Source organism: Jatropha curcas, chromosome 2 (genome assembly GCF_041381405.1).
Source record: "Jatropha curcas cultivar XTBG-Jc1 chromosome 2, XTBG_Jcur_1.0, whole genome shotgun sequence".
Lineage (NCBI taxonomy): Eukaryota > Viridiplantae > Streptophyta > Magnoliopsida > Malpighiales > Euphorbiaceae > Jatropha > Jatropha curcas.
Window position 1 is genome coordinate 2,783,206 of NC_143152.1, and position 19,452 is coordinate 2,802,657.

Here is a 19,452-nt window from a genome sequence, read left to right on the forward strand (position 1 = left end):
ACATTCGACTAAAAAAAATAGTTCATTTTCTATTCATATAGATTAAAAAATATGATTAAAGGATAATTTTATTCATATAATTTTTTTACTATGCTCATTTTAAATAACACATGAGTACTGAAATAATAATTAATAATTAATGAGGATTATTGAAAATAAAGTAATTTAATAAGGATATAGTAGACAATTTAATGATCAATTACAATGAAAAAAAGTAAAGTGAAGTATATTTTGTGACAAACCAAAAAGGAAAGATTTTTTTTTTTTGGTACGAAAAGAGTATATTTTGTGGTATAAAAATTCAACATTTCAAAAAAGAATTCAATTAATGAATATGTGATTCCTATATCTACTTTTCCATCTTGAAGGTGGGGAAAATTGATTTCTAATAAAAAAAATCAGATAGTTTAAAATATATAATAACGTTAATTTCTAGTCATAAAATATTTAGTTAAATATGACATTTTAGTAATGTTATTACCTACTCTCAAAAAAAAAAAAAAAAAAAAAAAAAAAACATGTTATTTCGAATGGTCAAAATTACACTACTCCAAACGCAAGAATTGGACTATCAAACACAAGTACCAAGCACTTTATTTTTTTCATTTTACAGTTTCATTTTAGAAAATTATATTTTTATCCAAACATATGATAATTCAAATATATTTTAGAAAATTATTATCATCCAAACACATGATAATTCAATATTTTTATAATTGCTTTCTAAAAATCTATTTTTCATAAAATGATTAAATTCTGGTAATTAAAAACTCCCTTCAAACAAATCTTTTTCCTCTATTGAAATGAATATTTCTATATCTGTCAATAATCTTAATAAACCAATCAGACGGCCAATGAACCAAATTGGATGTCAAAGGTCAATGAACCTAATTAACCAATGAAAAGCCAGTATTATTATTATTATTATTATTCAAATGTAATAATGTGCAGGAGTATATGCTATATTGATACAAAGAATATCTTACCCCTCTTACATGATGAACTCCATTTGATTTAAGAAAATTTTAAATACTCCCTCTCTAAGTAGGTAAACGTCCCTCTCATCTATAAATATAAGCTTATGTAAATTTTTATGAATTTATAGTATTTTTAATTTTTATATTGATCTGTTAAATATTGTAGTTTATAAAATTAGACATATTAAATAATTTTCACGAAAAAATTAATTATTTAAATTAATTCAAATAAAATTATACAATTCGTGTATTTATTCTTTTATATTTTTTATATTATATTATAGGTGTCCTCAATCCATTAAATTAAAATTAATTATGCTCATGACACGTCAAACTCTAAAAGGGAAGCCTTTTTAGTGGAAATTTACATTTCACCTTGTTCATATTTTTTTAATATTAGAACACTTGAATTATTGTTTAAATAATTTCCTTTATTTTATATACTAGTTCTTACCTTTTGTTTATTTTATATAAAATTTAATTTTTTTTGAATTTTCGAATATAAAGATATAGATAATTACGTACTATTAACTAAATTTATAAAATCTTCTTCAAAAAAAAATTCAAAAATCACAAAATCATTATTTTAATTACAAACATGTAAACAAACCAGTCGAGTCATCTTCCCTTTGTCCAGTTCCTCCTAGTCAACGTCGTTGTTCTTAGTCTCCGATTGACTTCCACAATGCTGCCTGATACTTTTATAAATCACCATAATCTAAGATCAGAGAGCAAAGACTCGCGTTTACTTACTCTTATTAATTTCCCGTCCCGCGTTTCCCTCTCTGCAAAGCAACAGCTGAAATGGCGGTGGAGGAAGTGGAGATAGTGAAGCCGCGTAATGATAAGAGAGAGTATCGGCGGATCGTCCTTAAAAACTCGCTTGAGGTTCTCCTCATTAGCGATCCCGATACCGATAAGGTACTGCTGCATTTTTGAGTTTCCAAATTCAATTTAATCAATCGACTTCGTTTTTTTTTTTTTTTCTTAACAGAAATCGTTTCTTTCTCTTACCGGTTAAATTTTGTTCAGTGTTCTGCTTCAATGGATGTTGGCGTTGGTTACTTCAGCGATCCTGTTGGACTTGAAGGACTTGCCCATTTTCTCGGTACTTGAATTTTCACTTTCTTGTTCAACTCTGAATAGCCATAGCCATAGCTTATATTTTATTTTATTTTGTTTCTATTTCGATCACATGGCCAACTGTTACGTTTACCCATGCATTGGCTGGACTTGGCACTTTCTCGGTTTGGGTCAAATGGGTCAATTGGTTTGGGTCAAATCGGTCAATTGGTTTGGGTCAGCGTCATTATTGATGCCCTTTTTGGTGTGGTTTGGTCTATCCACTTCGGGTCATCTTAAAACAGAGTGTCCACTGTCAAGTGAATATGTAGATTTAGGGTCTATTCAATGATACTAGTTGATTTAATAGATGTTTTGATTGACAATAAATTTAAAATGATATGAAAATATTCTCTTAGAATTTTCAATTAAATTCATTATAAAAATGATTTCCCTATATCTAGATTTTTAAAATGTAAGAGAGTAAAAATTGAAAAATTCACTATTTTATAAATAAAATGGGAAATTTTTTATATTTAAGGGATAAACATTTTTTATTTTTAATATTTATTGGGGTTTAAATACAAATATATCAATAAAATTTTTTTTTCTTTTACTATTAAATATAAATAAGCCAAACATAAAGATAATAAAATATGCAATACGATAAGAGAAGGATTTTATATTAATTACACTAAATGTTAGCTAAGATAAGATTTTAGAAAACATTTTATAGACCTCTGAAAGCTATTTTATATATCAATGGATTTTAGAAAACACTCTATAGACATCTGAAAGTTACTTTATATATCAATTTACGAACACAATCATGTAGAGAAATAGTGTTTTGACTAGTTCAAAATACTAAATGCTACTCTAAATGCCATTACCGAACACGCTTTAAAAAAAAAAAAAAAAATCAAAGTGATAGAATTTTCGTTGAGGTCTGATCGATTAGAGTCCCTAACAATATTGTATTTTTTCCTTAATAATAACAACACCTATGCATTTAGCACGTGCATTACTTGTATGTATATATTCATATTAGTATGTTATAATAAATTTAAATATTAAATAATAATCATAATATACTTAAAAATGCTTAACTATTTACTTCTTTTTATTTTTCGGTAAAATGAAACTATGAAAGTATAATTGTTGTGCAAAAATAGTCTTATTAAATGAAGAATATTTAATAATGCTGTGGGAATTTTTTTTCCAATGAGCAATCAAAATTAAAGAAATTTTGGTAGTATAATTTTATTAGTCTTAAAAATTTTTAAGGTTAATTAGGTTTAGTAGTTTGCTTTAAAGTTATATTTGCAATATTAAATAGATACAAACAATAAAATAAATTTAATGATGATAATAGAAAAAAAAAAGTTAAGAAAAACAAAAATTATTAATCTTTTATTGCACATGGTAAAATTTGGGAGGCGATTTACATCATTCTATATTTTTCATCATCCATAAATTTCTGGAAAATAAACTCCACGCACAAGTGAAAATACTTATTCATTCCTAATCTAATATATTATGTGAACCGAACCTTAACTAAGTGAACCACAGTTGGTAATAACCCAGAAAAATTCTATTATAAGTTTTACTTAAAATTAGTTGTTATTTAGCATATATTGCTATGTATTTGCGCTTGTCTTTTGATTTTCTAATTTAATAATTTTTTTGCAGAACATATGTTGTTTTATGCTAGTGAAAAATATCCATTGGAGGATAGTTATTCGAAGTACATAACTGAGGTATACATTAATTTTTTTTAATAAGGATTTTGATATATGCATTGTCTAGTTGCAATTGTGCTTATAATTTGAATATTGAATATCAGCTGGCGTGATATGACATTTTTTTCATTGCATGTTATAAAGTAGGTCGAGCTCTCTTAAGTATGCTATTTGGGCATTTCAGTAAAATGTCAATTGCTATAAATGAGGGGGATTCAATAAAGATAGGCTAAAATGGTATGAATTAACTAAAGGCAATTTAACAACAAGGATAATGGCAATTAGGAGGCCACAATCCTGGATGGTGCGGAACCTACAAAATATGAACTAATAATGTATAAGTCAGACTTTTGAATGCTCTGGTTTCTGTTTGGTCTTGACATGACTCACATGAGACAGATGTTGAGAGTAAGAATCCTGCATAAGAAAAAAGGAATGCCTTGAATAGCATTGTATGAACCTTTCCAGTTTCCACCTACTAGCTCCAAATTTTTTAGTTGGCTGCTTTATTCCTGAAAAATGTACTTCTAGACGTCACTTGTAATCCCTGAATGCAGATAGCAAATGAACTATAAACGGTATTTACTTAGAGATAAGGAGCTATAAATTTTCTTTAGTTGTCTAAAATCCTTCCTCTCTCTCTCTCTCTCTCTCTCTAAAACACACACATCTCATCAACATTTGTTTTTCAGATGATGTTTGCTCATGTTATTTGTTTTTGTTGGACATTCTGTATGAAAGAAGTGTTTAATTTGAAGGAGAGATTGTAAATAGTGCAATAGACAGTTTGAGCTACTTTGTTTCAGGATCCTTCTAATCTAATTTCAGTGTAAATAGCCAGTCTTTGTTCTTGATAGGAACAAGCTGGCAATGTAATATTGCTACTTATTACTCATAATATCTAAACTCTATTGTCTTTGCTCTATCTTCTTACAATGTAATAGCATGGAGGGCGGTGCAATGCTTATACGACTTCTGATCATACCAACTATATCTTTGATGTTAATGCTGACAATTTTGAAGAGGCTTTGGACAGGTAATTCATTAAAAAAAATAAAGAATGATGTATTTTCTTTTTCTGCTAGCAGCTAGTTTGCTACAGCAGTTCAGTATTAACCTTAAACTTTATGGATATTGGGCTTTGCCTCTGATTACGATTCAGGTTTGCACAGTTCTTTATCAGACCATTGTTATCAGCTGACGCAACCATGAGGGAAATCAAAGCTGTTGATTCTGGTAAGCTGTTTGGCTGAGCCCTCAACTCCTTTATCAGTACTCTTCGTTTTTCTTTTTTTTTTTTTTTTTTTTTTGTCCTTTTCAATGAAGTTACTACTGATAATTACTCTCTCTCTGTCATATATAGAGAATCAGAAAAATTTATTGTCTGATGGCTGGAGAATGCACCAGGTCTGTGTCAGCTACTTTCCTTGCCTTCTGAACTATGGCCATTTTATACTTTGTAGGATTTTGGGATGTCCCGATTCTCCTATAATACAACTGTTTTAAGGATAGATGAAATGGATATAAGGATGTGGCAAAGAGGATTACTTGAATTCTGAAACTAAATCCTATTCCTAGACTTTTTTTTTTTTTTTTTGGGTGGATTATTTTCCTTGATTTATATATCTCTAGAATTAAGTTCTTATTACAGTAATAAATTTTTCCTTAACCACTTCGGTCCACTAGATCTTTGGTCATGACTCATCCTCAAAGCTGCTGCCTCCAACTTCTTATGGATGTGAACGTTTCTTTATCAATCTCTCAACTTATTTATGCTCATTTTATGAAATCTAATAAAAGAGGAATGAGATGAAAAGGGAAAACAGAATTTTTATTGGAGGAATGAGTTTTGATAAAAAAATTTTCTATTTTGGATGTGAAGATTCTTGTTACTTCTTCAATACTCTATTCCGTTTATGAGCAGAGGCTTTCTTATGCAATTTCTTTATTACTATTATATCTGTAGCAAAAGGCTTTCTTGTGGCTTAGGTTTTATGTTTTCAATTATATTCGTTGACAATGCGTGGAATGTGGTTAGGAATTTAATGAAGGGTAAAATGAGGTCAGGTTTTTAGAAGTACATGTTCATGATACTGTTAATGCTTCTTATATTAAATCATAGAACCAATCATTTGCATGATATGTCTGAAATCACCTTATAGGTAGACAATCTCAAAATTATTCATCACTTGAGCATTGTAGCAGGAGGTAGTCCAACGCTTTGATCATTATTAGAATGAGGTGTTTAATCAGATGGCAAAAACTTGCATTATACACGTTACATAGGCATATTGTGGTGTTAAAATAGTACATAAATGCTCAAACAATTATAGGTCATAAACCTTTAGAAAATCGATATATACTCCGGTCTGTTCGTCGGTGATCAGTATGTTTGCTCATGTCAATTATGTGACTAATGTACTTATTTTTTTCCTTGAAACTGTTTAATCATGTACAGCTTCAGAAACATCTCAGTGATCATAACCACCCATATCATAAATTCAGTACAGGTAAGCGAATCACATGTGTATTTAGTTTTCAAGAACTTTTTATAAGCCGCCTGTCATTTATGCATCGTTTGCGGTTACTTTAGGTTTTGGATATCAATTTATTAAATATTATTGCCAAATTCTTTCTTCACTTTCCTTTCACCCAAACAATAGTTTCAGCTTATGGGGAAAACGTTGTCCTTTTATTAGTTAATAGCGCCTTATGATCTCGGAACATACTTATGGCTTCATGTTTATATTTTCTTTGGTTTGGAAAACCTTGCTTTGGTGACCAGAAAAAAAAAAGGAAAAAAAAAAAAAAAGAATATAAGTCTGAGATCTATTTTGTTCAATGAACAGGGAACTGGGAGACTTTGGAAGTTCAACCAAAAGCAAAAGGGCTGGATACAAGACATGAGCTTCTTAAATTCTACAAGGAAAATTATTCTGCCAGCCTTATGCATTTGGTGGTATACACGAAAGGTTAGCATATCATTGTGCATAATATAATGGCCTCATTAATTATGTTCATAAATATGCATGATTCCTTTGGAGATTTTCAGAAAGCCTTGATGCTATTCAAATCGCTGTGGAGGACAAATTTCAAGAAATTCAAAGCAATAATAGAAGCTGTATTTTTTTTTCTGGTCATCCATGCATGTCTGAGCACTTGCAGGTATGCCTAGCATTGGCATGTTTTAAAAAACTGCAAGTACACATTATAAAATTATATTATATATATAGGAAAATGCATGCCACTTTCACTATTCATCGGAATAGTATTTTGACTATCTTACCCGTGATTATTCAACTTGTTGTAGTTTCAAGTTTCAACTGTCTACCTTCAATACTGTTTCAAATTGTTGGCCCACGTTAATGTTTATGTAACATGGAAAATTCTTCTCGAATTGTATAAACTGTGAATATTAGTTAACAAATAAATTTTTAAAAATCTAAAAAATATTTTTAACATCAAAAGCAAGAGAAATTAATTGAATAGTATCAAGTAAATTAGAAATATTTATATAAGAATAAATTATAAATTTGAACTTTTGATTACATATTTAATTTTTTGACAATTTTGTATCAAACGCCTTTTTGAAAATTACTACAATTATCCCATGAGTATTTTTTTTTTTTTTTTTCTCATACAATCTTTTAATAAATTAGTTATAGATCTCAAATTTTGTGTTTTATCTAGTTGAAAGAAATGTGGTTAATATGAATTTTTCATTTTAATTTTATAGAAGTGACTCAAATATAAATATATCTAAACTAAAATATACGTTTATCACTGACCAATCTTGTGAATATGATTGTAATCTTTCTAATAGTATGTCTTAGAATTTATCTAATTCATTTAGCATTATTTATTTTTAATTACTAAATTATTAATTGTCATTAGCATTTTTTTTTTTTTGACATGAAAAGGGATAATTTATTAATCAATAATAGCATCTGAGAGAATAGCACTCTCAATACACAAAGGAATACTATCCCAAATGTGAAAGTCAGCTTGATTACATGCTTCTCTAGCTAAGCTATGAGCAGCCATGTTTGCTTGCCTTTAAATCCAAGAAAGATTACCAATTCCCATTTGAACTTGACGCCATTGAATATCTGAAATGACTCTACCCCAGTCCAAAACATTAGCCGTATCACTACTGTGCTTGAATCATCAATAATAAATGAAAATATTTTAGAGTTGTTGAATTATTATTACTTCATACTAACTCTTTTGATTTGTTTTCCTCAGTTAGAGGAATTTTTAATAACTAAAATTTTAAAAATTTATGAGAAATAGAATTAAGCTAAGATATAATATAAACTTATAATAATAAAATGAATTTTTAACGCAAAAGAAATTGTGAGATCCTGCAGTTTAATTTGGGTAATTCTGCTCATAAAGAAAAAAATGCATATGTTGAAAGACGTCGTGACTTTATATGACTATTTTCTATACATTCATTCATTCAGTATTGCATTTATTTCAGATACTTGTCAAATCTGTCCCAATAGAAAAAGGTCACAAATTGAGAATTGTATGGCCTATAACTCCAAGCATTCTTCACTACAAGGAAGGGCCTTGCAATTATCTGAATTACCTTATTGGCCATGAAGGAGAAGGATCTTTGTTTTATGTCTTGAAAACATTAGGTGCGTCGACTCATTCTTTGCATGCTTTAGACTAGTAAATTTTTTTGACACGTGCCATCTGCATATCCTTTTTGATTGAGTTTGTTATGATTTTAGATTTCTTTGGATGTTCATATGGTCAGACTTTCTTTTATACGTTCTCAAGGAGCTTCATTTACTTTTCCAAAAGTTTGTCTATGTTATTAGAGCCTTGCATATAATTGTCCTATTAATTTATACATAGTAATTCTAAGAAAATGAGATAAGAAATAATAACCAATATTATTTTGCCTTCGAAATTGCAGCTTTGTTTTGTTATCTACATGTGGATCCATCTAGAATTGAATTTTACACTTTAGTTTAAAGATAAACAATAATGCTTTCATGTTTTGATATGATTATCTATGCATATATCCAAACTTCATTGTGCCTTGTACGATTATAAGCAAGACCTTCCACATTTCAAAATGTCTTGATTGACAAATTTTAAGTATGGGCTATGCAAAACTTCTCTAGTCTTCTATTTATATAATGATAACAAGAACATTTAATTCATGACATAAGATGGGTAGCCACATTAATAAATATCGTTTAACCCTTTTTCCAATATTGGATCATTTTCTTTTTTATGTAAGAATTTCCTTGCAATGAATAAAGGATGCTTAGAAATAACAAGAACAAAGATTTTGGATAGATAGATAATCGACCTCTTAACTCGTTAATAAACATTAAAAAGGAAGATCTTTGTAATAACTTTGTTGATTTTAGTTTTTTTTTTCTTCTGACAAAATATTACCCAAAAAAAATGTTGTAGGATGGGCTACAAGGTTGTTTGCAAGTGAAGAGGAATGGAATCAAGAGTTCTCTTTCTTTACAGTAACAATTGATCTTACAGATAATGGTCAAGGTTAGTTTGTTCATGTTTTCCCTTAGTTTCGTTTAACATGTCGATGACATAAAAGTATTTATATTAAAATTTACAAGGCTTTCTCGTAGCTTTTTTTGTTGGGCAGAATCCTTTACTTTTGAATATTGCTGGAGTTTGTATTTTTTTGGACCAAAATTAATTCTTGCTTTATGCAGAACATATGGGAGAGATCGTAGGGCTACTAGTCAAATATATTCAACTCTTACAACAATCTGGTATCTGCAAATGGATATTCGATGAGGTAAAAGAATGGTGTGCATCACATATTTATATTTACCTAAAGACTACTACTACCTAACATTGTTGAATACATGGAAACAACTACTTTTCACTAAATTAATATGTACTGAAAAGAGCTTGATTATCTAGTTTTTTATGATCTATGCTTTGTCATTAAGATTTTTAGAGGTAGTTTGCAAGGTTAAATTAATTGAGAACATATGATCAACTTTTTGGATAGTTCATTATGACATCTTTATGTTTGTCTATGCAAAAATAATGTTTATTTTCAAATTTATGGTCTAATTTTAAAATTAATTTATTTTGTATTTCTTTTGTGAATGGTTATTTTTATTGCATATTTGGTGAGAAATGTTTTCTACTACCTATAAGATTTTGAATAGTTTTTTTTTCTTTTCTTTTGATGAAGATTGCCAGAATTTCTGAGACAAAATTCCATTATCAAGACAAATATGCTCCAATCTATTATGCAATGAGAATCGCATCAAATATGAAGGTACATTTCATAAGCATGCATGCGTATACATATACTAAAATTTTCCATTTTCTGAGAGTAGACTATCTGAACTTTTTCCATTTGTTCATTTGGTTGTTATTTTCCTAAGTCACTTGAATTTTTGTAATGGGGTACATGTTGTACAAATATTGCTCTATTAGGGAAAAACATTCACAATAAACTTGTTTCTAGGAAATCATAGATTTTGCTTCCTCATTATATGCCTTTTGTGAGTAGCAAAGTAAGAATAAGTTACACATATTTCATCTTAGCTTTTGTGGTTGTATAACTTTTTGATATTGTGAAATGACTTGATCCATAGAGAGTCGAAAGATATTAAAATCTAGTAAATGTATGTGATACTTTCTTTCTCTTGTTACATTAAATAAAGAGAAAAATAACAAAGAAGAGATGCTTTACAATTCACCTCGTGTTCAAGATCATGATATTACGAAGTAACATGATGGGCAGTAATGTTATTTTGTATGGACATATAGCTCCCTCACATATCATTGAGAAGAAACAAAAAGTCCTCTGAATTGTTATCTTAAGCTAGTTATATATCATGTATCCACTATAAGAGCTTGTTTAGGACTCCTTACACCACAACAATTTCATTGATGAGGATTCCATGCCAGTTTTTAATTACCTTATTGGAGATAAGCCATCATAATCACATATGTAGTTAGATAAGATGAATTAACTGAAAATTATCTTCATTATTCCTTTGTATAGCATATTGTTCTATACAATTCAAAATTTGGAGCTCCTAATACCTGATGAGACCACAAGGACTTAGCTGAATCATGATTAATGGACACAGAGGAAACTTCTTACCTTTGGATCATATCTATCCTAACACACAATTTCAGCAGAAGAGTTTAAATGAAAATGAGTTATATGCCTAAGATGATCATAGATATTCATTTGATTTAAAATGTGGCACATAAATTGTTAGCAGACAGACTATTGATTCAATGGTTTGATCAATAAACCATGCTCTCATTAAAAGTTATCACAAATCATAACAGCTCATGTAAAGGGACCTTTCCTCCCATGCATGTCCACGTCCATATGTTGCATGTGTCTGTGTGCCTATCTGTTTGCATGTAGGAATATGTAGATTTCTGCTTGTAATAGAAAAAAAAGAGAGAACTTAATACATTCTCTTCTTGCGAGAGGCTGATGATACTTGTGCTTTGACTTTTTTCCTTTTCGAGTTGCAGTTATATCCTCCAAAAGATTGGCTAGTGCAATCCTCTATTCCTTCTAAATTCAACCCAAGTACAATCCAATCAGTATTGGATCAACTATCTCCAAATAATGTCAGGTATGTTTACCAGTGCTCCTAAAAGTTATAACTTTTTCTACCGGGGAATGAGAATTCTACATATTCATTGTTCTAAACCCTTCCCTTTTTATTAGCATCTATCTTTATGAAAAACTGCATTTTTTCCTGAGTTTGCTGTTTGTTTGGCTTGTATTCAGAGAGATTAAAGCTTAAAACTAGCCAAGAACGGTGACATGACTACACCAATGAGATGAAGAGCATAGGATAAATAAGTTGGATGATGAGCGGGGACTATTAATTAAGCCAAGTGATTAAGATAGTTAATAGTATTAGAAGTTTATTAATTGGTCCATAAACAAGAGAAGTATTTTCCATTAATACAAGAAACAACCAATTTTTCTCTGAAGATTCTCTTTCTTTCTTCTCTCTAATTATTATCTTCTATTGTCCCTCTCTTTCTCTTCCTTTCTCACTCGCCAAAATCCTAGCTAGGCTAGGGGTCATAACAAATGACTTCCTAGTCTGTACATAATGCTAGAATAATTACTGATATCATTGTTTCACTAAACATTCAGAAGATAGATGGAACAATATAATATCTCATAACCTAAACAATCCTCTGCTTTAGTGATTGCATTGGTGCTATAGACTTCAAAAGAACCAAAAGGTAACAAACTTATGGACCTTGATCTATGAGCAATATGTTTCTCATCTTTTTTCTGACTGGTATTTTTTACCTAAGTATTTTTTTTTCATTTCTTTTCTTTACCTAATGTTTCATGCTAGTTGATTGTGAAGGTGGTTTAGAGTTTCCTATGCCATTGGCAGTAAGACATTTTTTCACTTGGTTTGTCTTTGTATTACTGTAATTTTGGTTTCTGTGGTGAGAGATTATGCAACATGTTGGAATTTTGTTCTGTTACTGGGTGCTTCATGGCTTGTTTTTTTTATTTTACTAGCATTTTTTTGTATAGCTACTGTATTTGAAGAAGCAAGAATTAAGATGATCATTGATTTAAAAAAGATACTAATATTATATCCCAGATGTTCCTATATTCTTAAAATTGGCTTGACTCGAGTATCTTGAGGACCTGATGAACTATTCCATTTTCAAGTTGCATGCTCGTAAATTTGAGGCATTGTATCTTTCCTAATAATCCCTCTGTCCTGCAGAATCTTCTGGGAATCAAATAAGTTTGAAGGACAAACTGACATGGTTGAGCCATGGTACAAAACTGCATACAGCATTGAAAAAATTAATGATTCCACAGTTCAGGTATGTTCTTGGCATTTATTTGTTTGATATCATTATTAATTCAATTTGATGATAACAAAGTGCAGAAGTAATGGTAGGAGACTGGATGCACACATTAATTTGTTCTCATTTTATTCTTTTTATTGAATTAAGTAGTTCTTTGTCTCAAATTAGAGTTTTCTGTAAAAGGAAAAAAAAAAACTTGATAATGCTCACAAAGTTTTTGTTGCATTGCAGGAATGGATATCATCTGCCCCTAATGAAAATCTACATCTTCCAGAACCTAATTTATTCATCCCTAGTGACTTATCACTCAAAGATGCACAAGAGAAGGTTTGACGGAATGGTTTAATTATGTGATTTTTGATATTTTTGTAAATCTGTCACTAATGTGATTGACCTCTAAATCAGGCCAAATTCCCATCTTTAGTGAGAAAGTCAAGCCTTGCATCATTATGGTACAAGCCTGATACAATATTCTCCACACCCAAGGCATATATCAAGATAGATTTCAATTGCCCGCATGCCAAGAGCTCTCCTGAGTCTGAAGTTCTCTCTATCATTTTTACTCGGTTGTTGAAGGATTACTTGAATGAATATGGTAAGTATATCAAATTTCCTTCAATGAAGAAAAAGCTTGCATTTTTATTGCCTTATTCCTTTACCTTCCTAATTACTATTTGACAAGAGCTGTGGAGAATGTCAGTGTAATTGAATTTGCTTCTACTTTCCCAACTTTGGCTTCCTTCTTTTAATATTTCTGTGGTGGTATTTAATTTTCTTCTTGTTAGTTAAAATGTTCTACTCATTTCAGCTTATTCTGCACGTGTTGCTGGTCTATATTATTACATAAACATGGCAGAAAGTGGTTTCCAGGTACGTTTATTAAACTTTGTTGATTTGTAGTTGTCTGTCATGTATCCATGAAACAGAAATCGCATGCCTTCTTAATAACCACTAGAAATTAAGCTACTTTTTTTCTCTACAAATTTATGTTTCTCCAGGAGTAAACCAGCCCATAAAGATCTGAAGCTGATAATTTTCTGTATTTTATGATTTAAAATAGAGTAGCCTGAGATTTTATAGAGTTCTTATTATCTTTATGCAAGTAACTTTCACAAAAGGACTTCAATGATGAAACAATTTACAGGAAATGAATCATTCCTTTTCCTACCATTTATCTTGAGACCTAAAACAAATTCGATATTTTAATTTTCAGTTTCACTTCTCAAACCTGTTAGTCAAGTTCATCTCTCTACTTTTCATATGTATCATCATTGTACAAATCCAACCTACCTGTGCTATGAAGATTTATCTCTTTTAGCACTCCTAGCTTCTTCAACTTTATCACAGTCAGTAAAAATTAATAGCTTTTGATGATTAATCACTAAGTATTCATTCTATCCCATTACTTGAAGTATCATAGCCAATTTTCTTTAGTTTTCCCCTCCTCTAATTAAATAACTTTTTCAGTTTTCAGTTTCATTTATTCATTTCTTCAACGTAATGGAGAAGTCCCCATTCCCCCATTATATGCTGAGGGAATATCAAAGTAGTTACTTCTTTCAATCACTGAAGCAAAAAGATTAGAGAAGCAACAACAATAAGCAAATTAGATTTGTTGATCAAATAACTCAATTAAGGAAATTATGTCCAGACACACATTACTCGTACGCTTATGAACATAGTGTATGCATAAATTATCAACTTGTTCCTTCACCCTTTAGCATGTCCAACAGAATCTATAAGGCTTCACCTTGAGCTATGTTAGTGGAAAAATACCAACAATTGGTAGACAGAGATTTAATAATGAAATTCACGAACATTGGAGTGCATATCATAATAATGATTCTTCTTCCTGCTTAGCTGGGGGTGGAAGATCTTCTCACTTTTGTTGTATTTAGCTATTTTTCTTTCCTTTATAATGTTGAAATATCAAGAAAAAACAAGAAATACAAGCTCATATATCACAATTTTTTTTCTTCCATTGAATTTCTTCTAGAAAATCTTGCGATCTAAAGTTCTCCAGCTGTTGTTTCTTTCACTCAGCATTAACACCACTCATGTAGTTTAACTTACTTTTAAATTGCCTTCATCTTCAAAGGTAACTGTTGCTGGTTATAATGACAAATTGAAGACCTTGTTGGAAGCTGTCATTGGAAAAATTGCGAAATTTTATGTGAATCTTGAAAGGTTTGCTGTGATTAAGGTAATAATTTAGGATATTCTCAAATGGTTTCATCTTCCTCTGCACAAAAATTGCTGAATTTTCTTCTGATAATACTATAAATATGCTTCTGATTAAACTGGTTTCGGGTCTTAAGCCTTCTTCATCATCAACTGATGGATATATTATTTTAAAATTTCAATTTGCCAAAAAAAAGAGTGCAATATCCAAAATTCATTTTGCCCCCCTTTGATTTAGATTTGGCACAATCTTTTTTTATTGTCTTGGATTGTCTAGGATCTAAGGTGATTTCCTTTTTAAAATCGAGCCTAAGATGTGAAATTTTGAATACACTTCTTGAACAGTTTATAAATTGTTTTGACAACATATATTTTTTATCAGGAAAAGTTAGTGAAGGAGTACGAAAATAAAAAATTTCAACAACCCCACCACCATGCTACATATTATTGCTCATTACTACTGTCAGAGCAGAAATGGCCTTGGATGGAAAAACTGGAAGCGCTTCCTCATCTTGACGCTGAAGATCTAGCCAAATTTACTCCCGTGATGTTGTCAAGGGCCTTCTTGGAGTGCTATATAGCAGGTCTTCTAGTCTTCATTCTTTCTTAATAGTGATGCTAGGATCAGTCTATGATTCCTGTCTTTAATTGATTTATCAAATTATTGCCATTCATTTTCAGGCAACATTGAATGCAGTGAGGCAGTGTCAATTGTTCAATATGTTGAAGATGTTTTCTTCAAGGGTGAAAACCCTATATGCCAACCTTTATTCCCATCTCAGTATTTGACTAATAGGGTTGTCAAGCTTGAGAGGGGCACAAGTTACTTCTACCCTATTAAAGGCTTAAATCCAAGCAATGAGAATTCCGCTCTAGTGCATTATATTCAGGTAACTACAGTTGTTAATACCAGTCTTTTCTGGTTCCATCACTTTTCCCTTTTGTCTTTACTAGAAATCATTTTGTTCATTAAAGAATATGTCCTATATAACTTGTATGTGGAGTTAGGCAGACTTGTTGGTTTTGTTGTTGCTATTGTTCTTCACAGTTCGTTTGGTATCTCTACTAAAGGAATTAACAGGTCAATGTCTGTTGATAATAAAACCTGTTATCTATTCCTATGAGGTTAATCAAGTTACTCGATTGGATTAAAAGAAATTATTTTTGTGGAGATCAGTTTCAATTTCTGAACCCATTTAATTGATTACTAGGTTCATCAAGATGAATTTATGCTGAATGTAAAACTTCAGCTTTTCACTCTTATTGCAAAGCAAGCTGCCTTCCACCAGCTAAGATCTGTTGAACAACTTGGGTACATTACTATTCTCAAAGAGAGGTATGGAAAAATTTGTTGACCGTAAAACATTTCATCACACTTGCAATACCTACAAATAAAGTTGAACTTACCAAACTATGCAGGAAAGATTATGGTATTCGTGGAATTGAGTTTATCATTCAATCTACTGTACAGGTATGGAACAACTTCTTTTTGTGTTGATTTCAGTTATATTCAATTTGATGTTGATAAACTGGACAGGGTCCTGGACATATTGATTTGAGGGTTGAGGCATTCCTCAAGATGTTCGAAAATAAAATTTTTCTAATGACAGATGATGAATTCAAGGTGAGATTAGTTTCATAATAGATTAACTATGTTTCTCTGCGTGTTTATTTGAACCTCATTGTGAACTAAATAAGTATGGCAATTTTGGACATGACATGTTTGCTTGACATGATCACAACATGAGTTTATCAAAGTCCAATGTAGCCCGATCATGTCTGGAGAAATTATTTAGGACTAGTTTGTGTTGTCGTATGTTGGGATATAAAACCAAAGTAAGCATCATTATCAAAACAAACTTGATCTCCAGCTGGAGTTGCCACCTGGACCAACCATTTGCTTGACAATAGTCATTTTTATTCTTGAGGTTCAATAAACTCTAAAATGTCCTTGTGATGGCTCATTTTAATTGGCAATAATAGTAGTTTTTAGAGACTGTTGAAGTTATCACAACCGTTATACAATCTAACAATTTAGCTTTCTCTCATTTAGTGCCCTAACTTTTCTCTAGATCAACCCACTTAATATGTACAAGGTTCAGCGGCCAGCACTTAAGGAATTGCCTGTATTCCTTTTAACAATTCATCTGGTCTCTGAGAATTGTAATTTGTAAACTATGAACATTTGGAGCAATTGTCTAATGGCTTGGGAATATAGTTATTACTAGCTGATTAGCAATGTATGCTTTGTCATTAATTTGGTAGTTGAGCAAATATTTATAGGTACCTGGCTTGTTCAACAGAGTTTTGGCCATCGATTTTACTACAACAATTGGCCAATACTAGCAAACGACATATTATTTTTGTCTCTTTGTTATCACCACCAATTTGCTTTGACGCATTATGATTGCAACTGCACCTTTCTAGTGAATTATCCCCAATTTTAATTTTGAAAGGGTTACCCATTGCAGCTACTCATTGTAAAACTACTGATAAACTGGCTGTCATGCAGAGCAATATTAAGGCTTTGATCGATGTGAAACTTGAAAAGCACAAGAATATATGGGAAGAATCTGCATTTTATTGCCAAGAGATTTCCGTTGGAACTCTCAAGTTCGATCGCAGAGAATGTGAGGTATGAATATGTCATTCAATTCATATTTATTTTGACCCAAAATATCCAAATCATCTAAGCTTGCTCGCAAACTAGTTGAGATTCAGTGTGTTGCAAATATATTAATTTCTTGTTTGTATTTTCATAAAAACCATTATAACATTGTAATGAATGGCATGAAAACAGGTCATGGCACTAAAGCAGCTCACAAAACAAGATTTTATAGATTTCTTCAACGAATACATAAGAATCGGTGCACCTAACAAGAGGACATTGAGCATAGGTGTATATGGGAAGCTACATTCACTTGAAAACACATCAGATGAAGGTGAGCCAGCTCATTCCAACAAGGTTCAGATAGACGATATTTTTAGTTTCAGAAGATCACAACCTCTATACAGTTCATTCAAAGGAAGATTTGTTCCGACAAAGTTGTAAACCATTCAACCACATTGAACTATTGAAGGACTTGAGAGAAATGAACTACATAGGAAAATCATGAATTCCAGAAAAATTTCCGTTGGGGTGTAATAATTGGGTATATTATTATAATAAAAGGGTCCAAAAACATAAATTGATACCTGAACTTTACGGGAAAACTTTTCCTTGTTGATCAGTTGATCGTTTTAAACTACTGTACTACTGTGGATGTCGAAATAGACTTTAAGTATTTCTCAGTTTCTCCAGAAATTACAGAATGGTTGAGGATTCTTCTAATAATTTTATTTATTTGGAGCAAAAGTTCTTTCTGTACCAAGAAGCATTAGGCATAGATGCAATCCCCATAACCTACAGATGAAAGGAAAAAAAAAACAAACATGTATAAGAAATAATTAGGACTGAACTCAGAAAAATTTTAGTATCAGGTAAAAACTAAAAAAATCCAACTATTTTCTGAAAACTTAATAGTTACAACCGAGCCCTTCCAGTATATATTATTTTATCCTAAATTTCGAAAGTTAATTGCAATCCTAACTGAAAAAACTGCAATTTTTTCTAAAGGATTTTTTTTTTTCCTTTTTGCAATTCAAGTTAAACATAAATATGATAATTAATCTTATATATATAACTTACTCGGATTAGTGAGGACAATGAGACCAGAATTCCTAAAATCACAATTCCATATGTTCCTTCCCTTGAATTGATAGTAGAGGTTCATGGCTATGGAGGCATGGTTCATCAAATTATCTGGAGTAGAGCAAGGACAACCCTTTTGCATAATTCTACAATCCACATGAGAGCATGCATAGTTAATATTTGCCAGTAGTGTTGCTTGGTCTGATGATGGTTTAGCCACACACCAAGTTTTCTGCAACGCAAATCACAAATTTCTACTGATCAAACAAGTTGATTTTATAAATTATCATTATGATTAAACAAAGTTGATTTGACTATACCTGTTCCGAAGAACTAGCCATACCCAAGTTTTCACCTGCAAAAATAATAATAAAAAAAAAAAAACTTTAAGCAACAATTTATATATGGGAAATTAAAAATCAAGGTCTAGTGAGTATTGGAGTTGTATCTAATGCTATAAGGTTATAAACATTCGAGTTTCAACCAGAACAACATTAACTGAACAAATTGAATTGAGATGATTTTGTAATAGAATTCTGTGTTCTCCAAGTAAGAAAATTGGGAAAATGGGTTTCAAATTCACCCTTAAAATAATCTATTAAAGTAGTTTTAATTTGCATTACTTAAACGACACGTAGTAACAAAAGAAACTCAAGATACTTGCACCGTCGTACAGAAAAGGGAAAGTTCAAAAAAGCATGAACAGTGATGGGATAATCATACCTGAAGTTAAGTACAAGAAGAGGAGCAAAACAAGGAGAGCTGCTTTGGCCATTGCTTTCTTTTCCAACGAACTGTACTTGTTCTGAAGAAAGCAACAATGGCTTTTTGATCTTTTCTGGGTTCTGTTCTGTTTTTGCAAGAAGAAAATGAAAAGTGGGTGCGACTTTATAATGCCCCTTGCTGCTGATAATGATAGTGTAAGTTGCTAACGGCTATATTTATTTCAGAGCCGTTACGG

General features: G+C 30.9%; 2 protein-coding genes and 1 long non-coding RNA gene across 4 annotated transcripts; 1 reads left to right on the forward strand and 2 right to left on the reverse strand.

Annotated features, from left to right (window-relative positions):
• Positions 1-1,499: 1,499 nt before the first annotated feature.
• LOC119370692 (uncharacterized) lies at positions 1,500-2,119 on the reverse strand. The gene is made up of 2 exons (XR_005178257.2): positions 1,992-2,119; positions 1,500-1,904 (listed from the first exon to the last, which is right to left on the reverse strand). It is a non-coding gene; the product is annotated as an uncharacterized LOC119370692 (long non-coding RNA).
• Positions 1,592-18,104, forward strand: LOC105645231 (insulin-degrading enzyme-like 1, peroxisomal). 2 transcript variants are annotated; one of them, XM_012230775.4, is made up of 26 exons: positions 1,592-1,898; positions 2,010-2,085; positions 3,729-3,796; positions 4,723-4,814; positions 4,941-5,014; positions 5,142-5,185; positions 6,237-6,288; positions 6,628-6,750; positions 6,831-6,943; positions 8,262-8,424; positions 9,218-9,310; positions 9,487-9,572; positions 9,981-10,067; positions 11,294-11,397; positions 12,532-12,634; positions 12,851-12,946; positions 13,025-13,214; positions 13,428-13,489; positions 14,718-14,822; positions 15,183-15,384; positions 15,482-15,690; positions 16,012-16,136; positions 16,220-16,271; positions 16,338-16,424; positions 17,313-17,435; positions 17,601-18,104. In XM_012230775.4, exons 1-26 carry the CDS (start codon positions 1,782-1,784, stop codon positions 17,850-17,852), a joined length of 2,898 nt encoding a protein of 965 aa, XP_012086165.1. In that variant the 5' UTR covers positions 1,592-1,781; the 3' UTR covers positions 17,853-18,104. The 2 variants fall into 2 exon arrangements, with proteins under 2 accessions (XP_012086165.1, XP_089573816.1); XM_089717690.1 differs by lacking the exons at positions 1,592-1,898; positions 2,010-2,085; positions 3,729-3,796; positions 6,831-6,943 and having other exon boundaries at positions 4,748-4,814.
• LOC105645232 (Carbohydrate-binding X8 domain superfamily protein) lies at positions 17,620-19,379 on the reverse strand. The gene is made up of 4 exons (XM_012230776.4): positions 19,215-19,379; positions 18,812-18,846; positions 18,489-18,723; positions 17,620-18,203 (listed from the first exon to the last, which is right to left on the reverse strand). Exons 1-4 carry the CDS (start codon positions 19,264-19,266, stop codon positions 18,178-18,180), a joined length of 348 nt encoding a protein of 115 aa, XP_012086166.1. The 5' UTR covers positions 19,267-19,379; the 3' UTR covers positions 17,620-18,177.
• Between the last annotated feature and the right edge of the window lie 73 nt (positions 19,380-19,452).

Excerpts from the sequence above, each read along its gene's own strand:
- LOC105645231 (XM_012230775.4), top strand. The coding sequence starts at position 1,782 with ATGGCGGTGGAGGAAGTGGAGATAGTGAAGCCGCGTAATGATAAGAGA. Across the intron at positions 9,311-9,486 it reads TCTTACAGATAATGGTCAAG|AACATATGGGAGAGATCGTA; the intron begins GTTAGTTTGTTC and ends TGCTTTATGCAG. Across the intron at positions 16,137-16,219 it reads ATTACTATTCTCAAAGAGAG|GAAAGATTATGGTATTCGTG; the intron begins GTATGGAAAAAT and ends CAAACTATGCAG.
- LOC105645232 (XM_012230776.4), bottom strand. The coding sequence starts at position 19,266 with ATGGCCAAAGCAGCTCTCCTTGTTTTGCTCCTCTTCTTGTACTTAACT. Across the intron at positions 18,724-18,811 it reads TGGCTAGTTCTTCGGAACAG|AAAACTTGGTGTGTGGCTAA; the intron begins GTATAGTCAAAT and ends TTTGCGTTGCAG. Across the intron at positions 18,204-18,488 it reads CATTGTCCTCACTAATCCGA|GTTATGGGGATTGCATCTAT; the intron begins GTAAGTTATATA and ends TTTCATCTGTAG.